Raw genomic sequence first — 17293 nt, 5'->3', positions numbered from 1 at the left:
GTAAAAACCTAATTTTAAATAATCCTAAAATTCACCAATTAATTACTACTGATAAACAAAGTCACAAAGAACCAGTAGCAAAAAGAATCATCTAAAAAGAATACTCCTAGCTCAAATTATAGGCAATCTAGTGATTTGAGCAAATTCATGAAAATTCAAATTCAAACTTTCAAATCTAGCCAAACTTGATATCTACAAAATCTTCATAAAATTTCTAATCTAATGCAAAAAGAATCAAATTAAAATACTAAAAATCCTAATTAATATGAATTTTCTAAAATAGTAGAGCAGGTGTTGGCCGAAAAGTCCCTCTTCGGCCAATGGTAGGCCGAAAAGTCCCTCTTCGGCCAACAGGAGGCCGACGGGGTGGTACTTTTGATTTTTCTGCATTAGGGTGTATAGTTTCCGAATTTGCTATAAAAATCATCATAGTTTCAAAAAAATCCCCAAAAGCACCTATTTAAGAGTTTTTATGGCTTTTTGTCAAAGTGGAAAAGCTGCAAAAGCAAAAGCAAAAGCCCCAACAAATAGGGCCTAAAGTATTTTAGACGGGAACTAATCTTTGCAAGGCATGTTGCTAAACCGCTGCTTTATCGTTCTACAATTGGAAAAGAAGACCATAAAAGTACCGAAGTAAGATAATTGCGGACCAAAAGAAACTAGACATCACAATCAGTACCATCAATCTAACACCGCTCAGTTAGGTCGACGCACCATGCAATAATTTATAAGTTCGCGAGTGAAACACCACATGCTCTTTAATGCCAACCTTGAATACAGATTATTTTCATAAGATTGCAAACAGGCGCAAGAGGAAAAACACCATTCACTCTCTTAAAAGTGGTGCTGTGGAGATAGAGGGCACAGATGACTTAATTTCACATGCTACAGAATTCTATAAGAATCTGTTCGGCCCAGCCCCAGGCAACCTATTTCATATGGATCCTGAGTCGTGGGGGGAAGCGGAGAAACTCACTAAAGAGGATAACGATGACCTGACTAGGGTCTTCTCGGAGGAGGAGGTAAAAGATGCTCTGTTTGCGATGGATGCTAATAGGGAAGCTGGCCCTGATAACATCCCTGCAGAATTTTACCAACACTGCTGGGGTATCGTCAAAAAGGATATCATGCCTATCTTGGATCACTTCCATGCCGGGACGCTTGAGGTGCAGCGCCTGAACTATGGAGTGATTACCTTGCTTCCCAAAGTTTCTGGCGCTGAACGCATTCAGCAGTTCCGACCCATTTGCCTTCTCAGATGTCCCTACAAATTGATAACCAAAACTATGGACCGTAGAGTGGAAAGATACGTTGGCAAGCTGATTAGTTTGTCGCAAAATGCATTTGTCAAGGGTAGGAACATTATGGACGGGATCATGACTCTTCATGAGCTCCTTAACTACACTCATATCAAGAAGAGAGTGGGGGTTGTGCTTAAGCTCGACTTCGAGAAAGCATATGACAAAGTGAACTGGGAGTTCCTGTTAGACTGCCATAGAATGAGGGGTTTCAATGAAACCTGGTGTGGATGGGTGAAGCAAATTTTGTACAATGGTACAGTTAGCATAAAGTTAAACAATGTAGTGGGACCGTATTTCCAAAGCGCAAAAGGAGTGCGCCAAGGGGATCCTCACTCACCTTTCCTTTTTAACTTGGCTGCGGATTGTCTTTCTAAGATGATCAACAAAGCTCAGCAGAATGGTCTACTGACTGGGCTCGCATCTGATCTTATACCAAATGGGGTAGCTGTCTTGCAATACGCGGACGATACGATCATTTGCCTTGAGCATGATGTGGAAAAAGCCATGAACCTGAAAATCCTTTTCTATATTTTTGAGCTGATGTCCGGTCTTAAAGTGAATTTCCAAAAAAGTGAGGTTTTGACGATTGGGGGAGATGCTGATATCGACAGTAAATATGCTGAGATATTCAATTGTGAGATTGGACACTTCCCAATCAAATACCTCGGTATGCCTGTGAGCTTTTCTGCATTAAAGGATTCAGTGTGGGAGTTCATTGTTGAGAAGTACTTGAAATTTTTTGGTACCTAGATTGGTAATGTTGCATCCATTGGAGGCAGACTTACGCTGCTCACCTCGGTGTTGTCTCAACTTTCTCTCTATCATATGTCTATGTGGCTTATGAGTAAAACCTTTGTAGAAAAGTTGGACAAATACCGTAGGAAATTCTTCTGGCAAGGTTGCAATAAGAAGAATAGATACTATTTGGTTAAGTGGAGGAGAGTCTGTAGATCTAAAGATAAAGGAGGATTGGGGGTAAAAGACCTTAGAAAGCAGAATATTGGTCTCATGGTGAAGTGGTGGTGGAAGCTAGAAACTCAAACTAGGGTTTGGCAAGATCTGGTGAGAGTGAGATATCTATCTAACAAGTCGGTGTCGACTGTGACACCTAGGCAATCTGATTCCCCATGTTGGAAAGCTCTTCTGAAGATCAGAGAGTTGTACATGATGGGGAGGAGAATCAAGATGGGACGTGGTGACTTAACTAGGGTGTGGAAAGATTCAATCAATGGGCTTCCGCCACTGAATTTGAAGTTCCCTCAGCTGTTTGAGATCTGTACAGATCAATACTGTGTGGTGGAAAAAGTTGGTAAGGTAAATGCCTCGACCTTCTTTCGACGTCGCCTATGCCCTAACTTGAGTAGTCAATGGGATGATATGCGTAGACATATTATGGGGCTAAAAACCACAGCTGAGAAAGATGTGGTGTATTAGGGTTTAAGTAAGAATGCATGTTACTCTACTAAGTCGATGTACAAGTGGCTGGAAAAGCCTCTCTATGGGTGCAATTACAGGTGGATCTGGGAGGCGAAATTACCTCTCAAGATCCAGATATTCTTATGGCAAATGGCGCAAGATGCAGTCCTTACGAGGGCTGTGATGCGGTGGAAAAAAATGGCCCGGAAATCCGGTTCCTTCTGTAACAATGTGGAAACAATGTCTCATTTGTTTTTTTCTTGCCCCGTGGCAAGAGTGGCTTGGAGGGCAATTGGAGTAGTCCCGGGGACTGAACTCTGCCCAAACAATGCCTGGCAATTTTATGTATGGTGCAATATGTTCCTACCTAATGGCGCCAGATTTTATACTGTCAGGTTGGCTGCTGTAACCTGGGCTATTTGGTTGGCTCGGAACAAAGCTAATTTTGAGAAAAATTTGATCAAATCTCCTTTTGAGATTGTGTTCTCGGCGTGTTCTTTTCTTCTGTACTGAGCAGGTCTGCAGCCGGAGGAAGAAGCAATGAAGCTGAAGCAGGGGACTGAGATGATCAGATCGAGCACGGCCAGGCTGATGGAGATGTGCGAGAAGACCAGGCAACCGGCAGAAGATGCGAGAGAGGTGCTCCCTTGGTGATCGTGATCAAGCTACAACGTGCTTTTTGGCGACTCCTTGATGGATGGGTGTGCCGTGCCTCGGTCAAGTCTTCACCATGTTGTGTCTCTAGGGTGTGATTTGTGTGGAGAAATTTGCTTTGTGGGTCTCACTTTTGTGTTCCTCCCCCTGGTTATCTGGCCTGTAATAGGATAGACTTGAACTTAGTAGGTGCTGTCACGTTTTCGTCCCATAGTGCTCGTTCCGATGGCGGACGAGCACAGTGGGTTCCCTGGCAGTGCGTTGAACTCGCTACCTTCTTTCCCTCTCCCTGGTTGTATTCGGATACTGTTGTATTTACGTTGCTTGCTAATGGAAAGGGGTACGCCCGGTTCAAAGAAAAAATGTACAAAGTCATGACTTGTAACCTTCGACGCTGCTCTATGCATGAGATGCTACTCACAAGGACACAAACGATGGATGATAAGAAAGCTAAAAATGCACTCCAAGCGGGGATCCATACTTCCACCTCCCTCACCAATACATCTTCATGACCAAATTCCAAGTCCATTAGATGACTTTAGAGTATCATTGTGGAATAGTCAACAAGCTTCGCCTATCTCATTCAACATAGCAAGTCACATCCCTAGATCAGAGGCTACTAAGATCTGGTGTTCACAAGCAGAGCTGAGATGCAAAGTTGTCCTCCGGCCATCCTCTATAACCTAGTCTCATCAAGGATTTGCTCACTATAAAGTGATAGTCACACGACCCTTTGTGATAGTGTTTTTTTTGAGAAATGACCCTTTGTGATAGTTGTGATTGCATGCAGTGGCAGATCTAGGCCCCAAGCCGGGGGAGGGGGCCGGGGCATGATGCCCAACTCCTTTGTATATTGTAGCACAATACTGTAGCCGGGGGAGGGGGCCGGGGCAGATACTCTAAAAATGCACTCCAAGCGGGGATCCATACTTCCACCTCCCTCACCAATACATCTTCATGACCAAATTCCAAGTCCATTAGATGACTTTAGAGTATCATTGTGGAATAGTCAACAAGCTTCGCCTATCTCATTCAACATAGCAAGTCACATCCCTAGATCAGAGGCTACTAAGATCTGGTGTTCACAAGCAGAGCTGAGATGCAAAGTTGTCCTCCGGCCATCCTCTATAACCTAGTCTCATCAAGGATTTGCTCACTATAAAGTGATAGTCACACGACCCTTTGTGATAGTGTTTTTTTTTGAGAAATGACCCTTTGTGATAGTTGTGGCAGATCTAGGCCCCAAGCCGGGGGAGGGGGCCGGGGCATGATGCCCAACTCCTTTGTATATTGTAGCACAATACTGTAGCCGGGGGAGGGGGCCGGGGCAGATACTCTAAAAATGCACTCCAAGCGGGGATCCATACTTCCACCTCCCTCACCAATACATCTTCATGACCAAATTCCAAGTCCATTAGATGACTTTAGAGTATCATTGTGGAATAGTCAACAAGCTTCGCCTATCTCATTCAACATAGCAAGTCACATCCCTAGATCAGAGGCTACTAAGATCTGGTGTTCACAAGCAGAGCTGAGATGCAAAGTTGTCCTCCGGCCATCCTCTATAACCTAGTCTCATCAAGGATTTGCTCACTATAAAGTGATAGTCACACGACCCTTTGTGATAGTGTTTTTTTTTGAGAAATGACCCTTTGTGATAGTTGTGATTGCATGCAGTGGCAGATCTAGGCCCCAAGCCGGGGGAGGGGGCCGGGGCATGATGCCCAACTCCTTTGTATATTGTAGCACAATACTGTAGCAATTACTACAGTATACAAAGTGGGCCCGGGCGGCCCGCTGGGCTGGATCCGCCCATGATTGCATGACACCGATACTGCCACCCACGTTTGCAAAAACTACTCTTTCACTGATGTTGGTTGCCTGCTTGGGCCATCATCAAGCTTTGGTTTGGAGACCAGGCCGCACCTGCCAGCGGCGGATCCACCACTCGTGCGAGCATAAGTGGCCACCCTGAGTCACCGGCTATGTAGGCTACCTTCCCTCCCTAGTTACCAACGGGAGCAGCACAATCGAGCTCTGTCGTAGCCCGGCGCCCCGACAAATCTCAGTCTATGAATCTGCCACTACCCATGCAACACTCTGTCACATTTATTCGACTATCAGTAGAACCATGATGATCCTAGGCATGTCAAGGTGAACCGCGAAAAACCAAAGCGGTCACCTTTTCTCCTGATGTCAATGTGCGGAAAGAGTTGAATCCACATGTTTTTAATAGATAAGGCTACAGGTCGGCTAGCTGACACGAGGAAAAGATTTGTTGCCCTCCGATGGATTCGTGCGCTACAAGCCGCCCGATCAGTGTTTAGTGCAAGCTGCTAGTTTGCAACATAAGCCATGTTGCACTCACTGGTTTGTGTCACATCAGCTTGTCCAGCTGCATGTGGGGGTACGTTGCAATTGGTGACCAAAGGCCCACGCCGCAACATGGTCCATGTTGCAGATGTCCACATACGGTTGGACAAGCTGACACATCACAGATGGGCGAGCGTAACATGACCTATATGTTTCAAACGACAAGGACAACATTGTCTATGTTGCAAACCGGTGGGTCACATCGAACGCCTGATCATACGGTTTGTAGCGCACGAGTCCAATAGCCGACGGCCGCCCTAATGGCACGCGTCTCATTTTCACATTTTTTAGGAGTTTTTTTTAATACAATACAGACACGAACGCTTATATATACGGGCAGACACTTACCTCTATGAATGCATACACATATACCCTATCTTTATGAGCACCTTCTAGAGACCGAACCGGCATACTATCTTGAAATTTTACGACCGTAGGCGCCTCGTCGACGGAAACATCATCTTTCTCCAAACAGTTGCCCATGTTGCTGGGACACCCAGCATCGCGTGGAAATCCACCACGCAGGGGCCAATCACAACATGTTGCTTAATGAATGGGCAACACCTTTGCCTGATTAAAACTTTTTTCTTTTTAAGAAATGCCTGATTAAACCTCGTCCCAGAAAATTAAAGAGGGAGACTTAGGTTTAGGGGGAAAACCCCAAACAAAATCTCTATATTTAAATGACACATTAACACATGGTGACTTTGTAAATCTTAAGATAATATGCCATCACAGTCTCTCAAAGAGCTCATATGGGTAGGGTATATATGTGTGCGTTAACAAGAATGAGGGTATGCGCGTATATTTAAGTGCTTGCATCTGTAATTCTGTATTATGTTAAAAATACACTAAACTAAACACACCGTGATGTAAAAAAAATGAGACGTCCAGTCCTGCCAATTTTCTATGTCAGAGTAAACTCCGATGCGCCGATCCAAAATGACGTGGATTTGGTCCATCTTTTCTTTGTTTAGATCGGTCGTAGAGGCGGCGTCCGCCCTTGTCAGCGTTTTACTAGCCAGTGCATCCAACCAGCCAATTCATTTGGTTCGTCCGGTCGGTAGCGGGCCAAATTTACACAATTTTTCCATAGTTCAATACTAAATAGTTTACAACCAAACAAATCACAGTCTTTATATGACAATAATAAATAATTTACTACCAAATAAGAATCTTATAGTTTTACAACAAGCCGATATATCTATTGATTGCCAAGGTGAGTCCACATATGTTCAACCAAATTGTTTTGAAGTTAAATGTGACTTGCCCGATCGCGCATTTCTGTATGCGTCGGATGAACTGTGCAAACATTGCTGGTCCATGCTAAGACTCAACATTTTCATCCTGAGAATCAATCCTTGGTCGAAGATGCTGTCATCACGCTCATCCTCGACAATCATGTTGTGCATTATCACACAAGCAGTAATCACATTCCACATCTTGCGTTGACTTCATGTTCTAGTAGGGGTGTTGAACGTTGGTCCTTCGAGATTGGAGCACACCAAAAGCAAGCTTCACATCCTTTCTAGCACTCTCTTGTGCTTGGGCAAATATAGCCCTCTTCTTTCCTACCGGATTGGGGATTGTATTCACAAGAGTTTGACCATTAAGGATATATACCATCGTCTAGGTAGTATCCCTTGTTGTAGTGGTGGATTGATCTCAAAGTTGACCTCTGGCCAGTTGCAAGCCTTCTAAACATCGGAGAGCGCTGAAGCACGTTGATATCATTGTGAGAACTAGTCATGCCGAAAAAAGAGTGCAAAATCCAGAGATCATGTGAAGCCCGATTCATCATAAGCCACCATCCCGAATACGGTTGAACCATGTCTCACCATCCGAAATTGGTGACGGAAAAGTTTGGGATTGTAAAGTGGGGTCGCGTAGTGAAAAAACGGTGAAGAGTAGGCAATGGCCACTCTCTCTGTTGCGATTCAATGCTGGAGAATGGCCCATGATCGATCCTCTAAACCTCGTCCGCTGCCTAGCAATGTGGTCAGTGACGACCATAGTCGCCACAACAAAATCCTCATCGTGTGAGGATTAATTGTCCAACGAACACATGAAGTAATTGAATAATTCATCCCCACTATCCATGGTACCTTGCGGGCAAAACGCCGAACACCTTGCGGGCGTGATGGGGTAGCGGCCGGTGAAGAGTCATCGTCCCTCCCCGTACAAGCCGCAGGCTTGTCGAACTGGAGGCGAGAGTGGTGTCGACATTCGTGAAGCGTGAGGTCAGTAGCCATGGTGGCGAGGGTCGCTGCCAAACCGTGCCTTCCTGTGCTACGACGACGTCGAGAAGAGGCCACAGACGCCGTCAAGAGTGGATGTGGGGAAAGTGGGTGGAGAGGGGTGGTGGCCTGGGTAGCGTCCAAGAGAACGAAAGTGGGCGGCAGCGGTGATGAGGGCGGCATGGCCGGGGGTGTCAAGTGTTACGGGGGAAGAATGGATGATGTGTCATTAGCGGGTGGGCCAAGGAGAGGACAAAGGTGGCTGTCGCACACGTCCGAACGTGACCACGTCGACGTAAACCCGGCCCAAATGTGAGTCGAAAATGAATCGCGACGGACAGAAAAACAGACACCTGTCTGTTTATGTCGGTCCTCACGGTTTTCTTTTCGTTTCGACTCAAACGAACACGCGGGACAAACGCGCTCGGCGCGTTGGAGTTGTTAAACCTTTCAAAAATTATTATTCCTAGCTCCCTAGAGGACGAGAAAAAAAATTGAATAAGAAAAAGAAGATGACGAGAAGAAAAACAAAGCTCTCTAGACGACGAGGACAGGCCGTGCCGACCGGGCTCTAGCCCTAGAGCCAGTCCAAGTCAGTGACACGTCCGGCCCTGACTGCCGCCCTCCGCGGGTTCGGTTTCCAAACCACGCAACGCAACAATAATATCTCGACCCACCCCACCCCCCGCTCTCGCCTCTCTACGCGTTTTCTTTCCGTTGCCCCCTCCCTCCCTCCCTCCCCTCTCCACCCGTCGGCTCGGGCGGAACCAAATAGGCACGCGCGGCTAGGGTTTATCCAGCCAGCCGCCGCCGCCGCCGCCCCGCCCGACCGCTCCCCGCGGCCGCCCGACCAGGGCTTACCCTCACCCCCACCGAGGCGCCCGGGCGATGGACGCGGCGGCGCTCGACGACGTGATCCGGCGGCTCCTGGAGGCGCGCGGCGGCCGGACGGTGCGCCCCGCGCAGCTCTCCGACGCGGAGATCCGCCGCCTCTGCGCCGCCGCCAAGGACGTCTTCCTCAGCCAGCCCAACCTCCTCGAGCTCGAGGCCCCCATCAAAGTCTGCGGTAAGGACGCCCGCTTCCTGCCTAACCGTTCCCTCCCCCCTCGTGCGCGCCCCGCTTCTGCTGTCTGTCCTCGATAGCCTTGCGCTCCGTCCGTAGGCCGCCTTGCGCCGTGTCATGTGCGGCTGCTTCGTGCGTGGCCAGCCGCCCCTCTGGATGCTTTCGAATTCGGCCTGCCCGTGATGGCTCTTCTGTGCTAAGTTAATTTAGGCGTCCCCGTGGTCTGAAGCCGCTGCCTTTTAGTTTTGCTTGGTGGTATAGGAATTCCTGCTACCTTCTGGCGAAAGGAAGTTCTATTGGGTTCGCTGTTCTAGTATAGCATCTTGGATTGAACAGATGTTCTCTCTGGGGAGGCGCAGCGAACTGTCTGTACGATTCATCTTACTCTCATGTTTTTCGTTGACCTGCTGATGAATTCGTCGGTCTTGAGAGAAGCGTGGCAGACCTTCTGGAGTTGGTTCTGAATGTCAAACCTCAAATCGCTTTCTGGTCTTCGTTTCTTTATATATATAAAATGGTGCTAACTGTTAAAGCTCTTCGTGGCGACATGTTCTTTTAGACTTTTACCAATACAATACTACTATATTAGCACTTAAGGACTGTTTGAGAGATAGGCTGTTCATACTATTAGAGAAGTGAACAGATTAAGCTATTGCTTTCCCCAACAACAAAAAATAAACACGGCAGTTGAGCAACGTGTATCCCTTCACTTGAAAGCCCATGAAACTTTCTGTAGCAGCAGTGCAGCATACTTTATCTAATCTTGACAAATTGACCTGTTCTGAAGCCTAGGAAATTGTTCCTGCGGATTCTGTGATTTTAAAAGGGGAGAGTGAGATCATGTTCATTCATTTTTCCTCAGCTAGCACGCACAGAACATACACGAATGTCTCAGAATGCATGTTTCACTCCATAATCACAGTTGCGGTGTGATACTTGTCAGCCACACACAAATGGAGCGATACTTCCACATTATGAAAGTGCTGATGCAATGGGGATCAGTACTGGAGTCCACAGATTCCAAGCTGGAGCAGATAATCTGTTTGCACCAAATTGCAAAATCCAGATTGTGTTCGTTTATTTCGGGAATTTGCAGCTGAGCTGAACGTAGTTTTTTTAAGTGGGCATAGTTTCTTGTAACATTTCGAATTGGCTTCCTCTAATATATGATTGGTATTTAATTATTTATATGTCCAGCTGAAGGTATAGCTTTATAATATAAACAGTACCATGAACAGGCTAATTTCCCACGTTGTGTACTGTGTTAGTGTGTTGAGTGCATGTTATATTAGCAGGCATATATTATACCACAGTATTTTTTTCACGAATAGACTCCTGATTTACCTCAGGATTAATATTGTAAACTCTGTTGCCAAATCTGCCGTCTGAATTTACAACAATATGATGATTTAAAAGTATGTTTGGCATTTAACTGATATGCTATTTACTCACTGACAGGGGACATCCATGGCCAATATTCTGATCTTCTTCGATTATTTGAGTATGGTGGTTTCCCACCGGAGGCGAACTATTTGTTTCTGGGTGACTATGTTGATCGTGGCAAACAGAGTATTGAAACGATATGCCTTCTCCTTGCTTACAAGATTAAGTACCCGGAGAACTTCTTTCTCCTTAGGGGAAACCATGAATGTGCCTCTATCAACAGAATCTATGGATTCTTTGATGAATGCAAGAGGAGGTTCAATGTTCGTCTCTGGAAGGTTTTTACTGACTGTTTTAACTGCCTTCCTGTGGCTGCACTTATTGATGACAAGATCCTGTGCATGCATGGGGGTTTATCACCTGATTTAAAGAACATGGACCAGATACGTAACATTGCCCGTCCTGTGGATATTCCGGACCATGGTCTCCTCTGTGATCTGCTATGGTCAGACCCTGATAAAGATGTTGATGGCTGGGGTGAGAATGACAGGGGCGTGTCATACACTTTCGGAGCTGATAAGGTTGCAGAGTTCCTTGAGAAACATGATCTAGATTTGGTCTGCAGGGCTCACCAGGTATGCCTTCATTGTTCATTCTCATCTTGAAGTTTCTAGCAAGTAGCACAATTTGATTTACCATAGGTATTGTTCATCATTTGGTACTGAGTACATATTTTCATTTGGCATCTCAATTGACAACAAATAAATGTTGTATAAAGAATTGTTCAACTTACATGCAACAACCTAGTATGCTCCATATAATTTAAAATCCCTTTGAGACACCTTGATTGTTCAAATTTGTCATCTCCTGTAAAGACGCCATACCCCCCCACCCCCACCCCCCACCCCCACCCAATTTAAACATGCGTTTTGTGGAAAATGAAGTGCATCGGTTAATTTTTGTATTGATATTGCAAAATACATTTCTTATTAGTTGCAAGATAACTTGTTTACATATTGTTGATGAGGTGCATGCATTGAATTTATCAATGTTCAAGAAAGCGGAAAGCGTAAGCGAAGCGGAAGGCCACAGCTTAGAGCAATGAGCGCTTAAGCGCAGCTTAATCGCACTTAAGCGTTTTTTGAAATTGGCTAGAATTTGACAGATTTTGAATGATATACACATGAAAATAGGAAGCTTGACACATGGGTAATTGAAGTAGCATCTGAAATACAGTTCACACAATAGCAAATACATATCAGGTTCGCATAGCAAGCAAAATAACAACAAAAATGCAGTTCAGTTCAAATAGACGTAACCTAACAGATATCATGTGGACAGAATTTTGCCAAAATATGAAGGAAATAGTTCTTGAACATAGCCTAGTAATAAGACAAATAGCATATTGCCATTATTGCACAAGCAGACCAGCAGAAGTAGTACAAAAATTGCCAAATTTTGGTCAAATTTAAATAAAAAACGCTTAATCTACCGCTTAGGGCAAAAGCGAAGCGCTTTGCCATCGCTCAGCGCTTAATCGCGCTTAAGCGTCGCTTAAAAATGCTTTCTTGAACACTGGAATTTATCATTTGATATTGGACACCGCAAGTCATTATCTGCCATTTAGTGTGTTGAGGCCATGGGTCATAAACTTGGTTAAGACTATGCAATGTATAGTAGTCTTCTTCATGCAATTTTGAACTTAATTCAGTTCACAAATGCTGATATTCTAACCACTTCTACAATAAGTACATTGAGTTAGCTTGGTTTACTACAAGTCATATAACTCTAGGTTAGCTATTCTCAGTGGATCTTCGCATAGCAAAGTTGCCTCAGTTTACCATTCACTTTCTTACACTGAATCTTCTATGCACAGGTGGTGGAGGATGGATATGAATTCTTTGCAAAGCGTCAGCTCGTAACCATATTCTCTGCACCCAACTATTGTGGCGAGTTCGACAATGCTGGTGCCATGATGAGCATAGATGATTCACTAACATGCTCATTCCAGATCCTTAAACCTTCTGATAAGAAAGGGAAAGCTGGAACCGGCAACTCAAAACCTGGAACACCGCCTAGGAAGATAAAGATTAATATTATTTAGGCAGACCCTTCCGGTGCGAAATGAGTTATTGTGATGGAGCACCCCCCCCAAAACTTGTTATGAAGGTGCGCTGAACAACGTGTTGAAAATGTCAACCTGCATGCTGTTGTTTTTTCGTGGTCTGATGCAGATCTGTCCTGCCATTCTGGAAAAGATCAGAGCAGGAAACATAACTGGGAATTTTGTGTGGATTTCTTATTCCTTTTATTAACTCTGCTATGCGTGGCAAAATGTTTAAGCACGGGAGGCGTCAGGAACTTCATCCTGTGGTGGAGATTGCCATTCTGCTGAATGTAGATTCTGTTATGTTATGTACGCTGTTTTATCTGTAAAGCTTGTCTCTGCAAATGACTTGCTAGCTTTAGTGAATGTGTTTTGCTGATGCTGATGGTAGAGAATGACTGGTATTTAATAGCACCAAGTTTGCCGAGGGTTGCGGTAGGGTTAGGTGCTTTGTCATTTCTATTTAAACATGCGATTGAGGTTTCTCTTACTTTTGCGATGTTGATGTTTATAGGTCATTGGGTATTTCGGAGATTCATAAACCCAATGAACTCCTGATACCCAGCAGTTTCTTCCAAGATTTTGATTTATCATTTGCACTGTGCCCATTGAGATTCTAGTCTTCAGCTCTTCCTATTGAATCAGTTTGTTACCTTGCAGTCTTCAGCTGCAACCACTAATTGTTTGGCTATATGTCGTTTGAGCTCTAAAGTCCTATTCTAATCCGAGCTCAAATGCATCCTGTGAACATTAAAATAAAAAAGTAAACAAATTCAAACAATTCTGAGTTTTTTTATGGTAAACTTTAACAAATGTTTTGTATGCTTGCAAAATTTGAGCATAAAATTATATTCGTGGAAATCATGGCAAAAAAAATCAGTACTCTTAAAAAATGTTTTCAAAACTACTACCCATTCCGTAATGTCAGATTTTTTTTTACACTATTCTACTGTCAAGAAATGTTTTACATTATGGGCGGGGGAGTAGCATTTTTGGAGCATCGATTTTGCTATTTTTTGCCATGGCTTTCACAAAACATTTTGGCGAGCATACAAAACATTTGTCAAGGTTTATAAAATAAATCAGTTTTTTTTAACCATTTTTTTGATTTTATGTTCACCATGGTGCATTTGACTTCGGGAGCAGATACTCCACGTCCGTTTGAGCTGTCACTTAATATTGGAAGGAACTCAAACTACGATATGTGTGCTGCCTAACCAAATCAAGCTTTGTTGATTCAGTCAGTATCAACTTCCCTATCTTAATATGTTTCTAACCAACTTATCTCTAGTTTGGTTACTGTTTCCCACAACAGATTATAAATCAAACACAGCATAATGCACGCTAGCAACAACAATCTGAACCCAACTGTTCCTAGCCATGTCCCTCTTTGTTCCACCCCTCTTCTTGTCGAGTATATGCCATTTCTTTTAGTTTCTCGACTATCGATAAACTGATTACTTTCTTTTTTAGCGCTCTTGGACGTAGATATGTGTGGTGGCTTTCCACTTTCCGATATTTTTTTTTCTTAGTGGATCGTTGAATATAATGAGAAACATAGGAATGAGGTAGTAACTGGGAAATTAAATGGACTTGCTTACATGCCAACCTATATGCCTACATACATTTTAGCTAGGTTCATAGCAGCGCAACACACAAGGTGTTTACTCGTGAAGGGACACTAGTAAGCTGTGAGCGCAATCATTTTAATAAAGGGATTAAATATTTTACATTATAAGTGTAAGCACCACTCGAAAGGAAGGTGAACCCCTTCACGGTCAAAGAAAACCTTTAAGGTGGCAACTAACGAATATATAACTGTAGCTTAAAGAAATATAGTACTTTTGATTCTCATTTAGAATTCTTTTAAGGCTAAGTAAACTTCTGAATAGCCATATTTTTTAGTTTAGTGGAAAGTAACTTCCACCAGATTTTATTGAAAAGTACAACCCCAGTTTATTGAAAAATGTAACATCCACTTGATATCTAAAAGGATTAACTTTCTCTCCACTAGTATTAAAAGAGCAAACATGAATTCCTCTAAATCGACACAACAAACTGTACACGAGAAAACCAGAACCCTCTCATCAAATCAACTTCATATCCTACTGCCCATATTATGTCAATGGTATGCCACTCAGATCAACGTCTCTGATCAAATGTTCTGCCAACCAGACGCCGTGGTTTGCCAATCATCCTAATACTCCGTGTCCTTGATCCGCTCCTGCAACTCTTGATTTACGATCGATTCCAACCTCAGGCCTCCTTGACCCTTCTTTCTCTAGGCACCAGAACAAGAAGAACGGATCCGCAAGAACCTTCCGCCGCCGCTCGTCCCTTCTCCCGTCCCGTGCGCTTCCCCGTTGATCTGTTTCTTTCTCGTTCCCCTTCCACAAGGCAGAGACGGCTAGCGCACATGTGTGGGTCGCTTCAGTTCTAGTGCATGCATGAGTGCTGCGCTTGGTGCGGGGGAGATGGCGAGTCGAGGGGAGCGCGGTGGTGGTCGAGCAAACACCGATGCTGCTCAGGCAGAGCATGGTGGTCATGGTGATGGGCCATATTACGGAGGCCGCGGTGGTGGACCAGGCGGTGGCAATCCCAATGATGGTGCTGGTCGTGGACGCGGATACTACCAAGGACAGGGAAGCGGTGACTGTGTCGGTGGTGGCTACCGTGGTTACTACCAAGGAGATGGCATTGGCCGTGGGTACAACCAAAGAGGTGGTGATCACAGCAGTGGCCGTACGTACTACCAAGGAGGCCGCAAGAGCTTGTACACTATCGGTGAGCTGTTGTTCAACACTACGGAGTTTGAGGTGACCTTACCTGCCTACAAGCCAGGTCCATCTGGGCAAAGGTAAACTCAGTTTGTCAGTGAGTGTGCCCCACGACATGACAAGATGAGGTGATCAGGTTCCCCATGACATGTATATTTTCAGGAGGGAGAGGAAGTTCAAGGTGACTATCAAGCACGCCGCCTTGGTCAGCCTACAGCAATTCCAGATGCTCATGGACGGGATCTCCACAGACATACCAGCGTAGCCACTGCACGTGCTCGACATTGTGTTGCGCGACATCATACTCAACAAATGAAATAACATGGAGTAACAACAGCTCTCTGCCCTTTGCATCGTTAGTCGTTATCGATCATTTTGCATGCCTTTTTTTATTTGTTGGGGGCTTGTCGTCACTGTGCGCCTCAGGTTTGTCCCGGTAGACCAGTCTTTCTTCTCATAGACCATCAAGGAACCCATCAAGTTAGGCCAGGGTATCGACGGATGGAACGGGTTCTACCAGAGCATCAGACCTACCTAGAGTAGATTGTCCGTCAGCGTAGGTCTGTGACATGTATTCCTTGCATTCTCTTTCCACTTACCTGCAACATGTTACACCACGATTCATGAATGATGGGGAAATATTCGGACTTGCCAATTAATGTATTCTGAAGTTTGGATTGCAAACATGTCATCAACTGATTTCATCACGGAGGTTATTAATAGGAGAGATGTCATTCACAACATTGATGAACTTGATTATTTTAAGATATGCATATTTTCGTATCTACCAGTTCTCTCTCATCGTGCTCTCTCATAGATAATAATATCATGCTCTTAGCACCAGTTTTCACTTCGTGTAGCAGCTTCTTCTTATTTTGTCTCCTCAAACACTTCATCGATGAGAACCAAGTTTTGATCAATGAAATATTCTAAAAGTAAGAGCAACTCTATTAATTTACGTACCTTGTCTTCAGCCACCATGTTTTCTTCGAAGGGTGAAGGCGTATTCTCTGAACCTAAAGTAAGGGCGAAGGATACATGCAATATGCCAGGTCTAAAGTTAAGTAGCACATACATAGAAAATCCGAGTAAATCTTAGAGAGTCTCCATAATCAAGAGTTCTCAGTTTCTTAATCGGTGTCTATCTTATAAGATACTGGTGTAGCTTAAGGTGCTGGTGCTCCACCCCACTCAGCGCAACACACAAGGCATTTTACTCGTGAAGGGACACCAGCACCTTAAGTTCATAGAAGCGCAACACACAAGGCATTTTACTCGTGAAGGGACACTAGTGACCTACAAGCATAGTCATTTTATAAGGGGATTAAATATTTTACATTGTAAATGTAAGCACTACTCGAAAGGAAGGTGAACCCCTTCACGGTTAAAGAAAACCTTTAAGGTGGCAACTAATGAATATATCACTGTAGCTTAAAAAATATAGTACTATTGATTCTCATTTAAATTTTTTAAGGCTTAGTAGACTTCTGAAAAGCCATAATTTCAGTTTAGTGAAAAGTGTAAATTCCACTAGATTTTATGGAAAAGTACAACCCCAGTTTATTGAAAAGTGTAACATCCACTTGATATCTAAAAACATTAACTTTATCCCCTCTGGTATTAAAAGAGCAAACATAAATTCCTATAAATCAACACAACAAGCTGTACACGAGATAAACAGAACCCTCCGATCAAAGAAACTTAAGCATATCCTACTACCCATATGACGTCAATGGTATGCCACTCAGATCAACACCTCTAATCAAATGTTCTATCGGCGAGATGCCATGGTTTGCCAATCACCCTAACGCTCCGCGTCCTCGATCCCCTCCCACAACTCCCTAATTTTCAATTCCATCTTAATCATGCATCCCCGACTCTTCTTTCTCTAGGCACCAGATCAAGAAGAACGGATCCGCAACAACCTTGCGTCGCCACTCTTCCCTTCTCCCGTCTCGTGTGCTTTCCCTTTAAGCTGTTTC

At 44.2% G+C, this 17293-nt stretch overlaps 1 protein-coding gene across 1 annotated transcript; it reads left to right on the top strand.

The window, feature by feature from the left end:
* Window positions 1-8721: 8721 nt before the first annotated feature.
* LOC119335433 (serine/threonine-protein phosphatase PP1) lies at window positions 8722-12924 on the top strand. Its single transcript, XM_037607565.1, has 3 exons — window positions 8722-9047; window positions 10503-11062; window positions 12304-12924. The coding sequence occupies exons 1-3, from the start codon at window positions 8870-8872 to the stop codon at window positions 12529-12531; spliced, it is 966 nt and encodes a 321-aa protein (XP_037463462.1). The 5' UTR covers window positions 8722-8869; the 3' UTR covers window positions 12532-12924.
* Window positions 12925-17293: the final 4369 nt, after the last annotated feature.

This window comes from Triticum dicoccoides, chromosome 7B, assembly GCF_002162155.2.
Source record: "Triticum dicoccoides isolate Atlit2015 ecotype Zavitan chromosome 7B, WEW_v2.0, whole genome shotgun sequence".
Lineage (NCBI taxonomy): Eukaryota > Viridiplantae > Streptophyta > Magnoliopsida > Poales > Poaceae > Triticum > Triticum dicoccoides.
The sequence above is the reverse complement of the archived record's forward strand: the minus strand, read 5'-3'. Positions and strand labels throughout refer to the sequence as shown.